Source organism: Anneissia japonica, unplaced genomic scaffold (assembly GCF_011630105.1).
Source record: "Anneissia japonica isolate Jap-2015-1 unplaced genomic scaffold, ASM1163010v1 scaffold1467_len401143_cov160, whole genome shotgun sequence".
Taxonomy (NCBI): domain Eukaryota; kingdom Metazoa; phylum Echinodermata; class Crinoidea; order Comatulida; family Comatulidae; genus Anneissia; species Anneissia japonica.
The window spans coordinates 294,171-317,199 of NW_022758991.1; the positions used below are offsets into that span (position 1 = coordinate 294,171).

Genomic DNA, 23,029 nt, shown 5'->3' on the forward strand with positions numbered 1-23,029 from the left:
TATTACTTTCCTTAAATTCGCTCCTGCTTTTACATTTTAGTGCCTGCATGTCTAGATTTTGTAATTAATTCTGTAATTCCAAATGTAAAATTTAAAGATAAACTCTTATATTACATTTATTAAGTTACTTTTATTGATTGTATATTTTACTTTTGTTCTGTATAACAATACATACTTAAATTCTACAATAAAAATTCCTTATTTTACATTATTAGGTTATGTTCGAAAATTGTTACTTTTGTGTGTCAAACTGAACCACTTTGGAAAACAGTACATTGTATTGAAAGTTTATTTCAGAATAAAGAAAGAATAAATAAAATAACATTTATGATGTTAAAAATAATATTTGTTATTGATGTTGGGTGGCAAGTCTTTTTCCAAGTTGTTACCAAGGCATAGAGGGGGGCCACCATAATGAACATCACTCCCATCAACTTTAATGAACATGAGCAAATATATGGTTCTTCCTTCAACTGCAAGGCTGGTTCTGGCAGTGAGTTTGCATCATGCAATACAAAGGTGCTACATTTTACCGGGTTTGGACTTGGAACGCCTTGTTGAATGTGAAATTACATCCCTGGCAGCAAACGTGCCAAGTTATTATGTAGCCTTTTTTTTTTTTTTTTAACTTTTCCAAATCAAGTTTTGTGCACATATCACATATTTTTAATTTTTATTTTCAGAAAGGATGTAGTTGATGCTTTGAACAAAGCTATTGATGATCGAGAAGAAGGAATTGTTGTAAAAAATCCAGACTCAACCTACAGACCAGATAAGCGGAAAGGTAGTAATAATAGTGTTAACTATAATATTAATTATCAGGAAATGAAACAGACAGAGAATCAAAAGTACTATGATATAATTCAGTAGTTGAAGCTGCTAATAATAATAATATTATACTTTATGCTTATAATACAATAATATTGCACTTCATGTAGTACACTGAGTATGGAGGTTATCCTCACATTGAAGAAATCAAATCAGATATTTGTGATATATGGTGCATAGGGTTTGAACTCGGAACCCAAAAATTGAAAGGCAATCATTTTAACCACCAAATACAGCTCTCTTAATCATAAAATTAAATCTAAATTGTTTAGATATTAGAAAGTGTCAATGTGTTATCTGAATTTCTTGTTCATGTAGGAAGTGGCTGGCTCAAGATTAAACCTGAGTATATGGATAACATGATGGATGAGTTGGATCTTCTTATCATTGGTGGCTACTTTGGCAAAGGGGTATCTACTCATTCTGATTTTGATTTTTTTTTTGTATTATTACTACACTATTATTATTGTGGCTGTAGAACTGTTTTACTGATAATAAGCCAAGCAAAATGATTGTATAATCCTTTCATTATTTTTCTAATTACTGTACATCTGTTCACTTTTTTTTTGTGCATGGAGACCCACTTATTTTGCTTAACCTTTACAATTTCTGTGGATTTAATCTGAAATGAAGTGAATGAATAAATTAATAGTATATTGAGTGTAATAACACACCCCTGTATTCACTCCTGTCTACACACATAACATTCCTATCTGCAAACTCCCTACATACTTATATTCTTGTGCATTTAAAGGCTATGATAATTGTTTTATTTCTAAACCAATTAATTCTTCAGTGACCCCTATCCACATTACAACTCCTTCTGTCACACAAACGTAACACCCTATACACATTTTATTTACTAATCATCATTCCACTTTGTTCAAGAATGTTGTTGTTAGCCATTCCAACATTGTCAAAAGATATAATTTTTTTATAATTTTGTTTTTACTTAGAAACGTTCAAGAGTGATTTCTCATTTCCTGCTTGGTGTTGCAGTTCCCCCATCAAAACAAGGTGATGAACCAAAACTGTTCAAGTCTTTCTGCAAGGTACAGAGCATCTACCAATGTAGATCTACCATACTTTAAACTAAAAAAGTATAGAAATAATCACAATGACAAGCATGGTATGTTTCACATTTTTTTTTTTTTTTTTTGCAGGTTGGTTCTGGTTATACATACAAGGAACTTTATGACCTTAATGTAAAATTAATGCCCCATTGGAAACCACTGGAAAAGGACAAGTACCCAGAACATCTGCTGCTATCCAATGTAAGTAAGTGTAAGCTGAATCACTGTGATTAATTAGCAAAGATATGGAGACATTTATTTCGAAGTTCCCTCTTTCCAAGAGGGAATGCAAATGCTTTGTGAAAATGAGTACACCATGCTAATCATTTTCACAAAGTATACACGCAGCTGGTTAGCTAACAATATGCAAATGAACACCTGGGTAGGAAGGTGCAATATCACGTTCTGTTGCCTAGCATACGTCTGTACTGTAGCATGGGGTGGGGAACTGTAAGCATACGTTGGTTAGCAAACAATATGCAATATTACATGTAACACTGGGAAGGATGGCACATCACGTTCTGTTGCCTAGCCTACTGATGTACTTTGTAGTGGGGACAGTGAGGCTATATATTAGTAAGACTAGGCCTAAGTAGACAGTGCAAATATATGTGATAGAAAGTACACTTTCGAAAGAAAAAGATTAAATTAAGAAAAAAATTGACTAAGAATAATTCAGTTGCAGATGTACCTTGTTTAAAAGAGAACTAGCAAAATGATTTTTTGTTTTAGAGAGGATTTTTGATATGCCAATAATAATAGAATCAACCTTAACATCTTTTTTTGGCTATTTTTTATGAAGTTATAGGCGATTATATACGATTTTACCATGACGTCACTGGCGAAAAAGTAACAAAAGATCGTGTAAATAGCGCTGCGTAGGGTATCCGCCGCGTACGATCTTTGCGTGCATGCTGTAACAATCACAATTTACAGCCATGGTTACAGCATACACGCAAAAATCGATTTTAAGGTTGATTCTATTATTAATGGTATATCAAAAATCCACTCTAGAACAAAAAATAATTTAAACTATTAACAACTTCTATATTCTTGATCTTCAGATGTAGTATGGTCATAGATATGGCAGACGTTTTTGTACCTTGTCTAAAATGATGATTCGAATAAAAACAAATTTATATTTGGCCAATTAGCACACTCACCGACAAGAAAAATAGAAATTTCAGAAGAAAAAAATGTTGCTTTATTTTTATTTTTTGGGCCTACCATGTTGTTTAATATGATAAATAATAAATTTAAAGTGTTAAAAATGTTGTATGTCGCAGGGAAGTATGCAAAGGAGCGGAAATCAAGCTTTAATTCTAATGATGGTCACCGAATGGGTATTTTATAAACCGAGAGAAAAAATGGAAAACAGATAGGAAAATTCATAACTGTGAGTGAGGGGACACAATCTAGTAGAGTCATTTTCATGAGATCCGTGACTAATTTTAGGATACCTTTGTTTCTCGATGGATTTGGCAAGATGGACCAATTTAGATAAAATATAGCTCCTATATACCTCCCAGATATTGGGGGAAAGTCCCGTCTGGGGGCGTTTTTCAAAATGGCCGCCTGTTGATTTGGACGCTTGTATCTCGATAAGCACTGGTCAGAGAGACTTGATTTTGGTCTCAAATTGTCCACAATATGCATGTTCCTATTTGTTGTAATACAACTTTTTATCAAAAAATGGCGGGAAATGCGGTTTTTCATAATGAATTTTTCAAACATTTTTGTCTATTTAGAAAAAAGTGCGTAAGCCATGGAGATGGTACAATCAAAAATCGATTATAAATTAAATTTTACATTTTTAGACAAAAAATAAACCCTCTTGGCCCACTGCCCATTTTGGACACCATGACCATGCGTAATATTAACCTGCTGTGTATATATATACGAATACGAATTTTTTTCTGGTAGGATCAGAGTTGACTAAACTGGTACTTGGTGTGGTACTAGGTTTATCGCATTTATGGCTTAGGGGCCGCGGATTGCCTCCCTTCGTTTAGTCATGCTGGATCAGGAGTAGGAGTTGTAAACTCGGCGATCGTGGGTTCAATTCCCACTCGGGGCAAGTTTTTTTTAAAATTTTTTATTTATTAATTTTTTTTTTTAAGGTCGTGGGTTCGATTTTTTAAGGTAGTTTAGTTGATGGTGGATAATGACTAGCAAACATGGAGGTTGCGTGTTCGATTCCCACACGAACTGATTTTTTTCCTTTTAAGGCAGTTTAGTTGATGGTGGATAATGAATGTACAGTATTGTACTCGTTGATGACGTCACGAAATAACAACAAACAACAACGTGTCATGTCCGAGCCTAGGACGTCATGGAAGCTCGCAGGCTCCTGTGTAATTCATGTTGAGCCAACTGCAGACGAAAAGGTTACAATCTTTTCAGAGATAAGCTGGAAGAAAGTTTTAGACAGTGCCCATGAATGGAAGGATTTTAATACTGAGGAATGGAAGTTAGCGAAATCCTTGGCTTGCTTAATCGTTTTTCTTCGATCGTCGCTTCCAACCGTCTAGGCGTGTCTAGCCTAAAGAGGGCCTACATAGCAGGTCGAGATCCATGAAAAGTCGTATATAAAGATGTGGGTTACCCACATCTTTATATTTGCACAAGTAATTAAAATTGTTTATTGAGCAGATGAATCACACTGATAAACAATTGTACCACATTCGGCTAATGTATATGAACTTCTATTTAGGGACATAATTTCATTATTTTCTTTCCAAAAATATTAATAAACGTTAACTAGCACCTTATATCGACTTTTGAATGGTAAAAATTGGGTCAGTATAACTCATTTTACAGAGTACAAATTTTAAATTATTAGAACATACTGCTGTTACATCTTCTAGTTTCCCCCCACCGTTGTATTTAGGTACACCATGGCTGTAAATTTTGATTGTTACAGCATGCACGCAAAGATCATACGCGGCGGATACCCTACGCGGTGGATACTCTACGCGGCGCTATTTACACGATCTTTTGTTACTTTTTCGCCAGTGACATCATGGTAAAATCTTATATAATCGTCTATAACTTCATAAAAAATAGCCAAAAAACGATTTTAAGGTTGATTCTATTATTAATGACATATCAAAAATCCTCTCTAGAACATAAAATCATTTTGATAGTTCTCTTTTAAATATTATACAATGCTAACAATGCAGCTCTTGTAGCTCTAGCTAGGCAAGGCATCCATTTGCAAAGCAGTGGTGTTTGTTTATCCATGAAAAAAGCATGCCAGGAAAGTTTGCCTTACCAGGAAAAGGTGAAGTAATCTTATGACGTATGCATAACAATATTGTAAGTGTTACGTCACCAACAAATAAAAATTTTCTATTATAACAAAAATATTAATAACTACAAGGTTTGTGGGCGTAAATTCCATAATACGAATTAAGGGTAGTACCATCTCCTTGCCATACAAATTACAGCTTCCACTGACGTCTCAGCCGAGAAATATTGGTAGCTGAAATTTTTCTCGCAAATCTGACTACAAAACCAAATCCAAATTTCACATTCCACTTCTTAATTTGAGTTGTGCTTCGCACACACCGCTGAGGGCGGCATTCCCAGTCAAGAGATTTTCAAACACTTCCACTCAACTCATATTCATCATATTATGCAAGTTGTTTTGTAAAGCTTTGTTTTACTTTTAAAATGTGGAAAGAAAAATGTTTAGGTATAGCTATTATTAATTGATAAGGCACAGTTGTAATGTGATATAATCCATTTACTTACATTTGTGTAATTTTTCTGACAGGAAAAACCTGAAATATGGATTGAGCCTTCCAAATCTGTAATCGTTCAAGTAAAGGCAACAGAAATAACATATGCAAAAGAGTGAGTTGGTTTTCATTGATAATGATCATCTTATAGTACATAATGTCAAGTCTTCTATGCCCCGGTCATTTGAGCATTCACCACCTATAAGACCCATAAATCTTATCCCTGGGGGAGTATTCCATGACATTGTTACTAAATATTAATGCAATAGCATTCAGGCCTCATCTTGCGTGTGAAAGCGGACAACATGTTTGTTCCCCCTTGCACATGCTTAATTTACATGTTGAAATTATTGGGCATTGGTGGCAACTGTATAGTTGGTGTTTTTGTATTACAGTATTATGCATCAGTAAGCCTCCTGGTATAAGTACAGGATTGTCATTTACAGAGCATAGGGACCACTTTCAATATTCAATATTTTAATTTAAAAAAAATACAAGTATATAAATTGCTTCTTTTACATGACAATTATTATAGTAACAATTAAAATAATATTTTATTTGTGCAAATAAATTTTATATCATTATTCTTGAAAGATTTGTAATTTCAAATTCCCATGTGTAGTTTTCATGTTTTTCGTGAAATTCTTTATATAGGAGCTTATGTCTTATGATATTTTAGTAACTGTATGTATTTTATAAATGAAAGTGAACTTGTACATTCAACTAAGTGAATTAAATAAGTAAGTTTATATAATACTTAGATGTGTATTTTTAATATTTAATGTTTGCTTTTTACATCTTGTAGCTACAAGACTGGGTGTACTTTACGTTTTCCACGTGTAGAGAAACTGCGGGATGACAAGGCATGGAACCAGTGCATGACTGCAGATGAACTAGACAATTTAAAGAAGGTAAGCAATTGATTTTAATGAATTGATATATTACAGAGAAGCTTAATGCTTGGGTAGGATTTGAATTGAAGTGATTCTTTCATTATTTATTATCTTAGACAGCCAGGAGCAGATAGCTACTGTACCTATTGGATACTGATATAAAAACATGATTGGTATAAACAGCCTTATCTAAGACCTTGTATTATTAAAATTTCACTCCATAGCAACAATGTTATTAGACTTTTGGCACACATTTGCAAGCTAAGCTTATTGTATTCTGCAGCAGTAATACACTATGTATTTAAAACAAATGGTTAGTACATTTATAAAAGATCCTCAACTCCAAATAAAGTGGTAGCTCTTCTTGTATATCATTTTTTCCCTACCAGACACTATTCAGGTTTTTCGGCCGGAGCCCAGCACAATATTTACATACAATACTATGATTACTGTCCTTTACAAAGACAGAAAAAAAATAATGTTCAACAATTTCTCATATGTTTTCAGAGAAACCTTCACTGATTATATTTTAGATGATGGATGATAATAAAATAAAACTATGTAGCAATTAAAAATGTTTTTACTGCACAGTTAGCAGACGGTAAATTAGCTTCCAGACATGCTGTTCATGATGATGATAACCAGGACATTCAACCTCAAGTAAAGAAGAGAAAAGTTACCTCCCGAGTAGAACAAAAGGCTAGTGTGGCAGAGAGATTCAGGGGTGCGGACACTTCCAGTCTCAAACAGGTTTGTGTTATATTTCATTTATATTTTTTTTATTACCTTCAAATCAAAAATTAATTACACTCAATTTTTACAGGATGTAAGATGCTCCATAAAGTAAGTCTCATTTGAGGCTGACTGAGTGGAGATTTTTTCAGAATTTTGACCCAGGATCAGAAGGCAAGTATCTGAACCAGAGATTCAATTCAATGTACAGTACAAATTTAGATTTATACTTCCTCACAACAATGAACAAACAGTATTTAAAGAGCAGTACATCAGTAAAAGAAAACAATAAATAAAAGTGGAAGTAAAATAACTAAAAATACATAAAATTAAAATGGAATAAAGATATATTTATTTACAGAAAGATTGATTCACTAATTGATTCTATTGACATTTTTCTATCTTAAGATCTCCAAACTGTTTGAAGATATGGAGTTTTGTATCTTCAATGGACCAAGTGATTATCCGAAAGTTGAACTTGAAAAGAAGGTTGTGGAACATGGAGGCAAAATCACGCAAAATCCCAGCGTCGACACTTACTGTGTAATTGCTGAGAAAATCAATGTCAAAGTTCAAAATGTCATAAGGTGAAAAAATTTGAAGCTTTTTCACTTTTAAATAATTTTTATGTCTATGTGTATGTAGTTTTTAAAATGTTTAAAAGACAATAATGATTGATAAATGGATTGATTGACAAAAGGGTGGAATTACCATGGTAGAGTATTAAATTGATGTCAGAGCATTATTGATTGATTAATATTAATTTGTTGTGCTTTTTTGACATTTCAGTTCTGGTGAACAAGATGTTGTACAGGCATCTTGGTTAATTGACTGCCTGGTGAGTTTTTATCATCTTTAATGTTTGCACAATTAAAACAGACACATTACAAATAGAAAAATATAATTAGTGTGACTTGCAAATATTATTTATATTTTTTAGAAAACTAAACGTAGGTTACCATGGTTACCACATCACATGATACATAAATCCCATGAGACTGCTGCCTATTTTGAGGTGCATTATGACTCTCATGGAGACAGCTACACTGAGGATGTTACAGTTGACAAACTACAAGAAATATTTGAAAACATAGGGAAACAGGTGACATCTCTTTCTGTAAGCTCACTCTTTCTTTGCATGCCCTTAAATTTCACAATAGAGGATAAATTGAGAAATGAAAGGCACAATAAATTTATTCAATGATTATACAAAGCAAGTTTTGCTAGCACCTATGCATAAAAACAGTTTACAAACTAAACACATCACACTTTTTTTTTTTACACACATGAATGCTTTAATAATTCCTATGTTGTTTACTATTTTGTTGGTGACATACACATAGTAATAATGAATTTAGTCTCTGTGCACACATAAAAATAACTGTTGTATGCCCAAATATTGTCACGATATGCCTATATATAGGGTCATGATGTGGTATCATCATGACCATATTTAGGCGTGTCAAGTGATTTTGTCAAATGAAATTTGATAGTCTTAAGGTACATTTGTAATTTAAACAATAAGTCCTAATACTAAATATGTAAAAAGATAAGGCTGTGCAGAAAATTTTAGATAACCACCCCTTCCCCTTTTTTCATAGACATCCCTGTCAATTTTCCACTTTTTCCATGAATCCTTGTAACTGAATGGTTGCATCACTTTTATTACAGGGCGGCAATTGCAGATTAAGTACTTTAGAGATCGCTCAGATTGAACATGAGTATTTTCCTGATGAATCTCCTTTGGGTTTGTTTCGTCTCTGCAGAGTCTACATGGACAAGAATCTCATCATTGATGACCCTACCACCGTAAGTACCTTTATGTAGTTTTTCCAATTTCATAAAAAGAGGGACAACATTTTCTTTGTCACAAACTTTCCGAGACACTGTCACTGCACTGAGTGTGTCTTTTGAAATGGTACAAAAATTCGAGTCATATGTAAATTGCGGCAAAAATTAAGAATTTATTTTCTTCACTTTGACCGTGTGACACACCAAAACCATACATGCAACAGTCCCTGTGTTTTGCTTCAAAAAAGCTATTATGATACATGATTACATTCTCATGTGGACGAATTCTCGTTACCCAGTAGCATAGTACAAAATAGTCTAATATTTAAATACCATAGCATATCACAATAGCATTCTATTGGTATAGCATAGCATGGCTATATCTCAAAACTGTAACTTTAGCATTACTCTGGCTCCAAAATTTTTTGTGGATTTTTATAGACATTGTACAACCACAAGCAAAAGACTTCACTCCACAGTATTCTGCAGCTATCACTTAAGTATATGCCAGCGCACCACCAGTTATGCTAACATACCGTATCCACTTCGGTACCATAATTTTGAGCTATTGCAGGTTGTACCTTCTCATACCACCCCTTTATTTGGTCCCTTATGTTATCCACTACCAACCATGCTTGTGAGTTGGACACTTGCAATATATATACAAATTACCTAACTCCATGCTTGTATTTTTGCATCTCAGAGGATTAATATTCCCCAGATCACCCCTTGTTTGCAAGACTGGAACTAAACTAACATCTATGATCTTGTTTACAAAAAACCAATGCCTCACCAAAGATAACTGCATTTTCTGTTAAAATCCTTGATAGTACTTCATCGGTGTCACAAATTTCCCTGGGACCCTACTAAATTGCATTTGTGTGGTAATGTTGTTGTTAGGACTTTTTATAGCTCCATGATTAAACCATAGCTTATTTCAAATGAAATTTTGAAAACTGTATATTACAAAAAGGAACAAAGTTACGCATTCAAAACAAATTTTCGCCAAATACGAAGCAGCATCCAAAGTAATCAGGTCTTTACAATTTTTAAAATTAACACATGCCGCATTTATTTAACAATGGCCTTCTGTACTTTTAGTACAGTATGTTGATCCACGGAGGTATAAATATTATTAACTCTAGGCCCGTTATCTTTATCACTTGATACTATGGAGGACAGACAATAGGTCTAGAGAATTTGACAAACATAATCTCGAGAGACTGTAACATTACAATCCCTGCGAACTATTTTATAAGAAAAAATATATGAAGATACTGGCAATAAAAACCCAAAATTTTAATCTCCAGAAGCACATTTTCTACAGAACACTTAATGAAAACCCTCCCTCTGTTCTGTTAAATTTGAATTACCATTCTTTTGGTTTGTTTGATACTTGAATGCTGATTTCATCTATTTTAAGTTGTTCATGTCGGATTTTTTACATTAGGAAATAAAAGACAGCACATTAGAGATGGTTGCCTTGGAGATGAGGTTCCATGGTGCAACTCTTGTTGATGTACTAGATGATCAAGTATCTCATATTGTGTTTGATAAAAGGTAAGCTTCCTGATAAATTTCAACTCTAATTAGTACATTGCATTTCCATTTTACTGATATTTTCTTTAATGAGCATTTGGCTGAGAAGTATAATGTTTCTGCTTTTTGCAATGAAGACCCCTCTTTATCACAGCTATTGTAGGTTTTTCATAGGAGTCTGGTTACTTGGCTCCTTGAATATCCCTCACATTGAGAGTTAAGGAAAATGCTTGTGTCCATATGTATCCATTACATGTTGCAGTTAAATTAGTTGGCGCTGCACTGCAGCTGCTACAATTCCCCAGTGGCCCAGCCTGACCCTGGTATTCTTAAAATTAACTTTGGTCTTAGTTCGCGCTAAAATTAAGTCTTTAATGCATGTAATATGTAATAATATTTGTACTATTTTTATATATATGTTATTTTTCTTTTGTCTTAGTGACTTGACAAGATTAAAAGAATTCCGAAATTTGAACCATGATCTGCAGAAGAAGCGTCACCTGGTTTCAACTGCTTGGGTGAAATCATGTGTAGAAGACAAAAGATTGAAACGAGAAAGAGATTATGAGCCAGATGCTCCAGTATGAAAGAGTCTAGATAATTCAATTTTAATGAAGTGGGGTACAGACAGTGTTGCACAGCGCTGCAATCTTGAGGTCCTGGGTTAAAACCAATGTTGGTCACACTGCTTGTGTATGGGCAAGACACACTATGTATATGTCCTCCTCTTTTCACCTAAAATGAATGCAAGTGGGTACCTGGTAGGAGGTGAATGATTCCGTGCTGAATTACACCTCAGGAAGAAGAGGAATTCTGTGTATGATTGATTTCTAAAATATATAGTATTAGTGGAAAACATCACTAAATATTGATGTTTTTGGATGATGATATGCCACACTAACAGTGGCAGATTGAATGGGTCCAGAGATATGGTGGGGGAACAGTTTTTTGCACACACAATGAAAAATATTGCTAATTTTTATAGTGAAATAAATTCTATGATTGTAATTGCTGTGCAGGTTTTTCCTTGATCCACATAGTATCAGGGGTCCCAATGCAGAAGTCGCCAAAATATCAAAATGGTCTCCCGCATTCTTGCAAGCAAGGTGGATTTTGCATGTTTTTACTACTGTAATTTTAATTGTCTTCATAAAGTATGCTAGTTATGGGGTTTCACTATAAGCAGAAAAACACAATCTCATTAAAAACTGTGTCTCCCCAAAAGTGGCCTCTTCAAACTTGGGACCCCAGCAATGTACAAGTGACTGTCTGGTTGGATGCTCTGTATTGGGAAAAAACAATGTTATAAAGTATTTGTAAAGGATAATTTTTTGTATGTATAACCTTGAAATATTCAATTTTTGATAAGATAATTTTAAAATATGTAACATTCCTTGATAATTATGCAATGAAAAAATTTTCAAAGCATGACTTTGACATTATCTAATTGTCAACAGAGGCACTTTTGTCCTGTGTCCAGAAGTGTAAAGGAAAAGCTATATTATGCTACACTGGTACATGGAACCCATCTACAAAGAAAAATGTCTCTGCTGGAAAGAATACATAGTCGACCTGCATGTTTCGTCTGCAACAACTATTCTCTGAAGAGCAGTGTGACAGATACTAATTTTGAACAACATTAGAAGAAAGGCAAGAAATAAATCAATTTGCCTTCCTTTATAAACTTTTCAATATAGTCTTGATTAAACCAGATGCCTGTGTACCCAAGGTGGATAGAAACAGAAGATGCAACAAGGCTCAACTAGACGAAATCACAACTGAAACCAATGTTTGCATGCATTCATTTTGTCAAATCCGGGTTTAATCCGGTTATAAATACATTTAGCATTAGACAATAGCATTCTCATAAGGTATGAGAATGCCATTTCCAGGTGGGTGTGTACTGTCATGCTGACCCAATTCTCCAATCCCCAAATATATAATTGCGTATATCTGGCAACAAAAGTAATAAATTGGTAGCTCATGTAATGTTTCTTACGTTCTTCTTGGGTGGTTTGTCGCACATTGGAGTTATGATCACAATTCAAAGATATCATTTTCTTGTATTTCCAATATTTTAATGTTATTTTTCTCTAAGTTCCCATCAGCATCAGGGGCTTAAGCCCAGACCTCCCTTTCTAACTGACTATATCGCATTTCTGCGTCTGAAAGAGCACGGCTTGCGCAACTAATTAACGTATCACCTTGTCGTAAGATCGCACCTAATCCTACTGGACTCGCATCAACAGTAAGTATAGTTTATTTATGTCAAAATAACCCAATACTACATTAGAGCAAATAGCTTCTTTAAAAGCATTAAACGCTGCTTCTAGATGAAAGAATTACCTTTCTTAGTTAGGGAGCGTATGGGTGCAGATTATGTACTTAACTGTGGAACCATCATGGAAGGTAAACCCAACATACCCAAAAATGACCGAACTTCAGAAATATTTTCTGGACGCCTTAATTCACGAATTGCTTTAATACGCTTTTCATCTGAACGCATACCATTCCTATCAAAAATAAATCCAAAGAAAGATATTTCTGAAACAGAAAATTTGCACTTTGGTAATCTTAATGTTAGTCCCTTTTCAGACAAACGGGATAAACATTGATTTAAAGCTTGGTCACGCGCAAACTGATCCTTGCCATGGATAATTATATCATCGGCAATATTTTCTACTCCAGGTATATTTTGTAAAATTAATGACATTTCATTTTGGCAGATTTCAGCTGCTGCATTTACACCAAAGGGAAGTCGCTTATATCTCCTAAGGCCTACATGACTACTTATAGTTGTAATATTTCTAGACTTTTCTGAAAGTTCAAACTGTAAATAATGTTTATTGGCATCTAACTTACTAAATACAGTTGAACCATTAAGTTTAGTACGTATTTCCTGAACTGTAGGAGTTACATGACGTTCTCTTTCTATAGCCAAATTTGGAATTCTATAGTCACCACAAATTCTAACATTATCCGTACCAGGTTTAGGAACAATAACAATTGGACTAACCCAAGGTGTTGGACCTTCTACCTTCTCTATAATATCTGCGTCCTCCAAAGCTTTTTACTCTGTTTCAACCTTTTGCCTTAAATGGTATGGAATACGTCTGTGGTTCTGATTAACAGGCTTAACATTTTGGTCAATATGCAATTTTATCTTTTTATCCGTATATTTTCCCATGCCATTAAACACATTTTCATGCTTTGATATTATTTCTTTTACAGATACTGGACAATTAGGGATTTCTAACATATCATTGGTCGTATTTACACCTTTAACATTATGCATTTCACATTTTGTCTTACCAAATTTCTCTGAGAAGGAAACATCAGGATGATTAGAATTGACATGTATAAACCCAAGTTTACTAGCAGAAGGATATCCAAAAATAGATGAATCCTTAGTATCAACAACAACAAACGTTAACAATTCAAATTTATCACCAAAATTAGCCATTGCTTTTGTCGTTCCTAACACATTAACTTTGTCTTGTTGACCATAAACATACATATTCTTATCTGTTGGTTCAAGTGTTAAATTGTTGTTAATATTAATCATGTTAAAATCAGCCTTGTTTAAAACATTACAAGATGCACCAGAATCCAACAATAATTGAATAGACCTATCATTAACTTTTAGAGTTACAAATGGTAATTTACCAGCATAATGAATGTTAGAAAGGATATTGAGCAAGTAATCTTCACTACTGTCCGTACCATCCTGATCATCTGTATAGACATGCTTAACATCTTTAGCACCGTCATGTCGCTTGGCAGTAGTAGTACCATATTTTGTTGACTTAGCTTGAGGTATTCTGCTTCTCTTTCTTCAACTTTGGGCAATAACGAACAAAATGTCCATTTTCATGACAATAATTACATTCTTTATTCTTTAACTTTCGGCAACAACTAATAAAGTGTCCAATTTCATGACAATAGTTGAACTCTTTATCCTTAGCAGGGCAAGCACTATTATGAGGAAGATGTCGACCACAATAAAAACAAGGACGTACCGATGTGTTATTTCGCTGACTTGTCCTCCAAAAATTACTGCGTGACTCGTGCGACTTCACCGGTCGCCTCTGGTTGGATGACATAGGCTCAGAGAATCTGTTAGCTATATCATGTGGTTGATGAATGTCATCCATTCCATGAGATTCACGCTCTGAAATTTCAAGGGATCTAGCCAACTTAATAATATTGTTCAAAGACATATCTTCTTGTAATGCTCGTCTGCGAACATTTTCTTTTATTTCGACCGCCTTGAATAATTTGATGTTTTATTTCAGCATCCCTTGACTCCTGACTATCAATACCACAATTACTAATCAATCTACGTAGACGAGTAACAAACTGGTACATATTCTCAGATTCATGCTGTAGAGTGCGTCTAAACTGAAAAATTTCATACTCTGTGTTTTTCTTTGGAAGAAAATAATCTTCCAGAGCCTTAACCTGCTTTTTATAAACATCATCATCTCCACTGGGTAATATGAGAGTTTCTGCAATATCAAACAAATCTTCATCACCCCTGTCTAAAAGAAGAGCTCGTTTCTGTTCTGGATCAGTAACTTTCCATGCTATTAAACTATTTTCAAAACGTGCCAGCCATCTTTTCCAGCGTACCGATAATGTAATGGACTCGTCATGAACATCAAATGGAGTTATCTGGGTAAACATCAACCCTTGTTGAACAGCCATCATCCTATCCTCGTCGCCATTGTAGTAGATGTGTTCACACAAAGGAGTATACTCAACAACTGACTATACTGTACTGTTCTGTTACATAACAGTCCTTTTAATAACAAGCATTTGCACATTGAACAATTTACATATAAGAATTTACATATTAACTAATCACTACAAGGACCGACTCAGTTCCCTCCGAATGAAAGATGTTCTTCTGTTGTTCGAATATTGGACTTTGGTGAAATATATTTCCTTTATCCCCGATGACACAGTAAAAACGAACGTACTGTCCGGCGTTGTCTATCGTGAATCGATGAAATCCCTTTACCAGAAAACCACGCTTCACGAAGAAACCTTAGGAAATCTCGTCCCACTTACGCATTCTATGGGCTATTTTTCTTTGCAACTTTTATTTTCATCAACGTCTGCACAGGATGCATTCGACTGAACACTATATCTTATTCGTTGAAAATCTTCTAAAATATATGCCACAGCTTCCATCTCGTTACTGGTCATCTCCTTGCGAAAATTCAGGTTTCTAGAGTTTTATTATTCAACATTCGTTCAAGATTTACGGGCGCCAACGCAAAAGTCGCGAGCCCGTGCGCACAGGGGATCTCTGCATCGAAGAACGAACAACTTCGTTCGCCCTCCTCCTAGCTTCTTGTTGTGAAAGACCAACTCGTCCCTTCTCGTCGCTCGTTCCTCTTCGATAGGCGTCGTCACGACTATGGAACAGCAGTTCGGTATCACAACCTCGGATCCATCCGAGGATGCGACAGTAAGTTTGATCGGCACTCTTTCGACGGCGACTCAATCCTCTCTCAATCGATCGGGAGCACACGACTCCGGTTTCGACGGGCACCTCTTTTGGTGGGCATCCAACAGACCGTTCGCGTCAATGAAGTTGTTGCGACACGCCACGAATAAAGGGTGCTGAGAAGCTCCCTCGTGCCTGACGTACAATAGTACGGCGCCGGCCGGAACAGACCAAGCGAGGCGCACACTCTCCTGAACTTTGGAGCGTTCGTTTCCTTCTTCGACAATCGGCGAACGCTCGATAACGAAATCGTCTTCGTCCTCTTCAGACTGTCCGCGACGGCACAGGCGCAGGCCTCCAAAGCCGACGCAGGATCGTCGTGCGTCAGCACGAACTCCACCAACTTCCGGTCCAGCTTGAAAACTAGAGGTTCGGTGTCGTCCCTCACGTTCCGACCGTGCCGACGGTTCTGTCTTCGAGCAGGTACGCGTATCTCTTCTTCGCCGTCGTCAGCAGCAGCCGTCTGTACGTCTCCCTCCGAACGAACTTCTACCATTCGTTTTCGCCGGCGGTTTTTTTCGAACTCCAGCTCCATGTCGGGTTTGCCGTTCGCCCCGACCTTCACGAACAAGTCCGTATCTCCGTAAACGACCCGAGCGCCGTTGCGTTCGCGAAATTCTTCAACTTGGCCAGTGGTCTGCAGCTCGTGGTTGTAGAATCGACCTCTTCCCGAGTTCGCCAGGCATCCCATGCATGCGTTCGCCACCCTTTCGTATGCGGCCGATCGTTCCGGTCGTTCGTCCCGTCCTCGCACCGTCGACGACGAACCTGGGATAGTAGGACTTGCAGTCGTACACGTTCACGTGATCGTGGATGCCGGGCACTGGTTCGAGAACGAGACCTCCACCTCCGGCCGGCTCTTCCGCCGTCTCTCTTTGACGGGGAAACACGATTCTGCGTCTCACCGCCTCCCTGCAGAGAATGGACAACAGCATCTGCTTCCTGGTTCCTCCGGTAAAGGTACCCGTCAACCTGGACGCGTCGAGGGCGGTTTCCACCAAACGCCTGCTGCGCACCTTGCGTTCGTAATATCGGAGGACAGACAGCTCCTCATCCAGCACGTCGTCGGACGTTCGTGCAGAAAGTTCGTTGCAAGATCTTTTGCTCGCGTACTCGTACATGGAATGGCGATCGCGGCACCCGTCGGCCTCCTCGGAGGTGTCGACGCATATCGGCCATCGAGATATCGGCAGGTCGCACGCCGAGCATCTGTTCGTCAAAGCAATCTTCACCACTCTCTGTGATACGCGAGAACGTCGGCGGATTTCACAAGGTTCGTTAAACAGCGCAGCACCTCCCTCTCCTCGGGCTCCTTCGACAGCCTTCTGTCGGAGAGGACGATGGCCGTCACACATCCGGTCACGTGGAGTCGAAAGGAGAGGTACAGCACGGACGGCTGCACGGGATCGGTTTCCTCGAGTTCCAGGAAGGTTTGTTCGTCGTACTCGAATTTCTCGAAGTATCCCTTCTCTTTCGAAGTGCATCGGTGCCAAGCGCAGCCGTGCACGCCAACGGCGCACTGCGCGTCCAGGTCGTTGACGGCAGACGGCAGGTTACCGAACGTGTTCTCCACGGGGATGCCGTTCCTGTCCAGTGACCTGAGTGCGCGGTACGTTCGACCCACGGACTCGTATTTGTCGCCTCTTTGTGAAGTCACATCGCAGTCCTTTTCTTCGGCGTAACACAGGAATTCAACCTTCGTACTCTCCAGGTCAACCAGACGTCCGTCAAGATTTTTTCCACGAACGGACAACCTTCCGGTTATCTTTGAACATTTGACGTACATGGCAATTTACAGAGGGACAACTATATATATTTAAAAAAACATTCGCTTACAACAGATTATCGTTAAATGATTTCTTTTATTATTCTATTTTCAATTAATAGAAAGAATCTAATTATTATCTGTACACCTTCGTACCGTCCAGAATCAGCCATTTCGACAGCCTCCGTTCGATGGGACGTCTGCACGTCGGACAGTTGTTCACCCGCTTCGAGCACGATCGACAAGACACAAAATGTCGGCAAGGCATCGTCATCACCTCGGAGTACGCGTTCAGACACACCTGGCATCTGTCGCTGTCCTCCAGCGTCCGGAGAGACATCGAAAAGAAACCGGGACACAATTCGTTCAGCACTTCGCCCACCGTGTAAGCGACAATTTCCTTCCAAGGATGAGACAAGAACGCTTTCTGTGCGATCGCGAAAACGTCCGCCAGGCGATCTCATTCGACAGGCCGGTCGCCGAGAACGGCAGATATCCAATCCACCGCAGACGGGCGATCGTATCCTTTCAGACGAACGTCTAACCTTTCCGTACGGGGGTTAGACGCCGTCCTGTTCAACGGGTCGTCCGGGTTGCGATGCACAATGCAGCGTCTGGCGATCTGAAAGGGAGGTGGAGACACGCGCTGAGACACTGACTTGCATGCAGTACTCAATCTGTCGATCTCTCGTATTACTTTCAATGATCCCAGACACATCTTTTTCACGGATAGTACAAAAATATTGGGTTTCCCACTCCTCGTCGCCGACGGTTGGGTCGATGACGTGTTCGTACTCGTCGAAAAGTCGAAAAAAAAAAATCGGTTTACCTTATCGCCGTACAACTCGGCTTCGTTTATCGCTTTTGCAAACAATTTGAGGAGTCTCGTTTCGGCCATCGTTTCTTCGAAAGCGAACTTGCGAATGAGATAAACCTAGCTGTGGTAAACTTTGACGACTTCACCGACTTTTGTACGACAGATCGGACACGACGCTAACCTGACGGAACACGAGTCGCAGCAGACGAGATGGTTGCATGGCGTCAGGACGTTATAATCGCGATCCATGCACACCTTGCACGTCATATCGTCGTCGTCGCCGCGTACCTTGTGCATATTACTTTCCACGGTCGCACGAACTCCTTATTCTTCTTCCGGGCGTTCGTCTTCGGCATCTTCTACCAAGCGAAGTTCGGCGATCAGAGCCACCAAGCCCTCATGTTTCGACGGATCGTCGTCCCCGTCCTTTTTTCTGTCGGCCCTTATTTTATCGATTATGCTCCAGACCAGAACTTCGTTTGTCAACGAGAACACTTCTCCTTTTTTTCTCGAGATGATCGCTCAAGACCTTTGCGATCACGTTGCTGTCGAATCCGAATTCGGAGGCAAAATTAATCTTTGGGAATCAGGGTCTTTCGTCTTTCGTCTCAACCAGAAGCACGAACTTTCGTGTTCGGCGTGTTCCAAAAAGAGGAACGTCGTCCGGCTCCCATCGGTACAGCAATAATCCGCAGAAGAAATAGCTGGCGTTATCTTCGCAACCCCTATAGAAGAATCCCGCTTCAGTCATCGACCTTCCGTAGGGTCTGTCGTGCGGCCAGTTGCAAAAGGTTTTCACCCTGTCTTCTTCGTTTTCGAATTTCGGAAACGCAGCGTTTCTTGGCATGACTTTTCTTTTGCATTACCTATTGATAATATTACAGTATTACTATTTTTGAATGAAGATAAATATGCACAATAACAACTTTTTATTTTTTTGTAATAAAGACTTTATTGAAGACAAAACAGAATATAAGATTTCATGTTTTTCTTTTTTCTTTCGTACTTAATATATCACAACATTTTTTTAATTCTATTCTGAAGACTTCCGATGTACATTTTCGATAACAGCTAGTCGTCCAGTTGCTGTTCCAGTTCTTCATCTCCGTAAACGACCGTGTATTGGTCGGAAATGTCCTGTTCGTCCAACGATTCGACAGGAAGCTGAGAATCCTCCGGAAAGTAGTTGGTGAAGCTTCCTTCTCCGCCTGTTTGTTCGTCGTCGACGGGAAGTTGAGAGTCCTCGGGAAAGGATTCCGTTAGGTTTCCTTTGCCATCTGCGGTCTCAGCTTTGCTTCGTTCGTCGCCAACGACTACAGTTTGGGAGGTGCTTGCGTCGTCGTCTTCGTCGTCGAACTTGATCCTTTTGGTATGCAGAGCATTCGACTGAAGAAAAACAATCCCAAAAAAATAAAGGTAAAATAATATCACGTCACACGTTTCGTCCTCTTTGAAAAATGGCGTCCTGGTCATTGTCGCTCCGTCCTTCTCGTCTCGTTTGTCACCGGGTCGAAACAACCTGACTCCTTTCTGCAAAAGCAGTAAAAAACTCCGGAGAACGACCACGACGCAGAACCTGACGGCCTGAGAACAATCGCCCAGTGTTGTCCGACCTTGTTGATCGGACAGTCGGCGGCGTCGATGCTGTTGGCGCTGAGGTCCAAACGGTTTTCGTAGCATTCGCCCAAGGACGTATCGCATTTCATCACGTCCCGACCGTCGAAGGCGCACAGTCCGAGTTTGTAGACAAGCACGTTTCTGACGAGATTGACGGTGGCGATCGAGAAGCTGGCCAGAGATGCCACCTCCCACACGTCGGAGAGCGAGGCGTACCTGAAGATCGAGGTGGCGAACACGAACTCGTGCACCACGTATTCCAAAGACAGGGTTGACGATCGCTCCTGCGAACACGTTCACCAACAGGGTCGTCACGACGATTGGAATGCCCGCGTTTCTGTACCACCTCCTACCGCTGCCGCTACGAAAGCCATCGGACGAATTGGTTATGTGCAGCATCGCCGGTACTATTCCGGTCGACATGTACACGAGCGCAAACTGCACGAAGTAGTAGATAGATCTGGCCGTCCCATCCAGTTCCACAACCGGACATCGACGATGGTCGGCATCCCATTTGAGAGCGTCTAACACGGCTCGTTGGCAGGTGCGATCCGTTCCTTCTCACCGCATTTCCGCACCGGATCCAGATACAATGCCCCGCACGGTCGATCAGGAATTTCAGGTTGGTGAAAAACGAAATGTTGACAGACGCGCAGAGACTCAGCTGGCACGCCAACACCAGACTGGATGGCGCTCTGACTTCGACGAACGTCGCGTACAGGAAAGGCGGGCAGGAATATCGCATACCAGTCGACGATCGGATGCACGTTCGCCTGAAGAAGTATGTCCACCACGAGCGAAATCGCGAAGCAGGACGAGATCAGCGAACATAACGTTAATTCCTTCATCATAGGTGGCCAGCCACGTCGATGACTGATGACGTTCATACTGAAGATAGGAATCCAACCGTTTTCCCACTAAGGAAGGGGAGCCTAAAAGTGAAAATCGACCTCGCCGTCTGTCAAATTGTTTCTGACTACGGGACAGCGCGCGAACCTGTACACGGCGTTCATGCACTTCCGGAATTCGAGCGCATTCTTCCACCTTAGATGGGAGTACAACTTGCAATAGGCGGCCGAAGTCAGGACGTCGCTTTGAGTACCGTCTCCTCCCCTTTCTTATCTCTAACAACCGGTTCGCCGAGAAAAAACGCACCCGATTCGCCGGGTTGCAAAGGAAGCAGCCTTTCTCTCGCATCCTCGTAAAGTCAACGGATCTCATCGCGATCTTGCGAAACCGTACGTCCGATGCAGGGCACGGCAGGGGCAGCACCAGTATCCTGTGTCATTCCAAGGTCTTCCATGTGGGTTTCTTGGTGCTCGCCGTCAGCGCTCTTCTGTATGACTCCGGATGCGCGATTCCGGGTGGTTGGTGAGCAGCACCTTGTAGAACAAGGCGCTGACGTCCCAAACGTTGAACGTCGTCTCTCGATCGCCGTACCTTACCGGAATGTAACAGACGAGAGTGTCAGCATCCATCAGTACCCACTGTTTCGGGTACTTCGTCGTCACCTTCGTCGGTCTCATCCCGTTCGATCGTCTTCCACCCATCCCAACCGGTCTTCGCTAAACGACCTTTCGGTTCCCTTCGTGACCTAAGACGAACCAACAAGTATCTAACCTGATCATCTTCATTTTGTCTGCTGCAGCTTTTCTTGGATACGCTAATCTTCGTCTTCGTATCCTTCTCTATTCTAAATTCTTTGGACGGTGTACCAGCCTTCGAAGATTCACTGTGATAAAGAACTTGAAAGCGCTATGTCATCCGTCTAAGGACCGCTGGCGTACCCTCGACTTCACTGGCGTGACGTCAGGTTTTTTTTGAGCGATGACATTTCGACGCGTGTTCGAGGCTTCGTCATCGATAACATCCCACGCGTTATTGGCGGAACGAGTTTTCGTACCCCTGACGTCACAAACGTTCGATGACGTCTGCGAACTGTTTAAGCATATAAGTACACCGCGATTCGAGATCGGGAAACATACCGAAAAGATGTCGTCCCAAGTAGATCGCAGACTTCAATACAGATTCAAATCGGAAAAGGACTGGTACGCCGTCGATAATGTGGGTTCCTACGGAGACGCCAAGAGAAAGATCATGGAACGAAGAGGTATGAAAAGAAACCAGTCGATGCTCATCCTGCATCTGGAAGACGACGAGACACCTCTATCCGACCAGGAACCGATAGTCAGAAACAGGAGGGTGGCCTTCGAACGGCGTCCGTGCGACTTCGAAACCATCGCCGAACAGGAGTTGCTGAACGAAAAGATAGCGGAGAGAAAGGAGTTGCGCAGGGAGGACGATATTTACAGAATCAACAGTCTGTTCTATCGCACTCACAGTCTTGTTCGTGGCGTCGAGCACGAGAGAGGGCGACACACCCGGAACGGGATTCCTCTCCTCGAGAATTCGCCGATATCCTGATGGCTGACCTGGCAAAAGCCGACTCCTCGGACGACATACATGCCTGCATCGAATCTCTGTGAAGAGCCAGGGCAACGTATCCCTACAATCTACACATCTTCGGATACGAAGGAGACGACCTCGATGCCATTCTCAACGTTGCTTGGGGCATGCAAGTCGGCCGGAAATCCTTCGATTTGGCTAAAAAAAACTCGAAAGATCATTTTGCTATTATTTGCAAGCTTAATTTAAAAAAACCTCAACTACAAAAAATTCTCGTTAAGAGACGTGATCTTAGACGAGTTGATATGAA

General features: G+C 39.7%; 2 protein-coding genes across 5 annotated transcripts in view; one reads left to right on the forward strand and one right to left on the reverse strand.

The window, feature by feature from the left end:
- LOC117125467 (DNA ligase 4-like) overlaps positions 1-12,279 on the forward strand; it is a 28,373-nt gene extending 16,094 nt beyond the window's left edge. For 2 of the 4 annotated variants that reach the window (XM_033271963.1, XM_033271965.1), the window contains exons 15-27: positions 684-784; positions 1,147-1,238; positions 1,785-1,880; positions 1,992-2,102; positions 5,680-5,759; positions 6,450-6,555; positions 7,129-7,287; positions 7,678-7,856; positions 8,059-8,107; positions 8,210-8,386; positions 8,941-9,078; positions 10,511-10,620; positions 11,039-12,279. In XM_033271963.1, the coding sequence (XP_033127854.1) occupies positions 684-784; positions 1,147-1,238; positions 1,785-1,880; positions 1,992-2,102; positions 5,680-5,759; positions 6,450-6,555; positions 7,129-7,287; positions 7,678-7,856; positions 8,059-8,107; positions 8,210-8,386; positions 8,941-9,078; positions 10,511-10,620; positions 11,039-11,186 (1,546 nt within the window). In that variant the 3' untranslated portion in view covers positions 11,187-12,279. The remainder of the gene's footprint in view (positions 1-683; positions 785-1,146; positions 1,239-1,784; positions 1,881-1,991; positions 2,103-5,679; positions 5,760-6,449; positions 6,556-7,128; positions 7,288-7,677; positions 7,857-8,058; positions 8,108-8,209; positions 8,387-8,940; positions 9,079-10,510; positions 10,621-11,038) is intronic. The other 2 variants (XM_033271966.1, XM_033271967.1) reach the window with 2 other exon arrangements.
- A 1,390-nt stretch (positions 12,280-13,669) lies between these two features.
- On the reverse strand, positions 13,670-14,164 carry LOC117125462. Its single transcript, XM_033271960.1, has one exon. The coding sequence runs from the start codon at positions 14,162-14,164 to the stop codon at positions 13,670-13,672; it is 495 nt and encodes a 164-aa protein (XP_033127851.1).
- Positions 14,165-23,029: the final 8,865 nt, after the last annotated feature.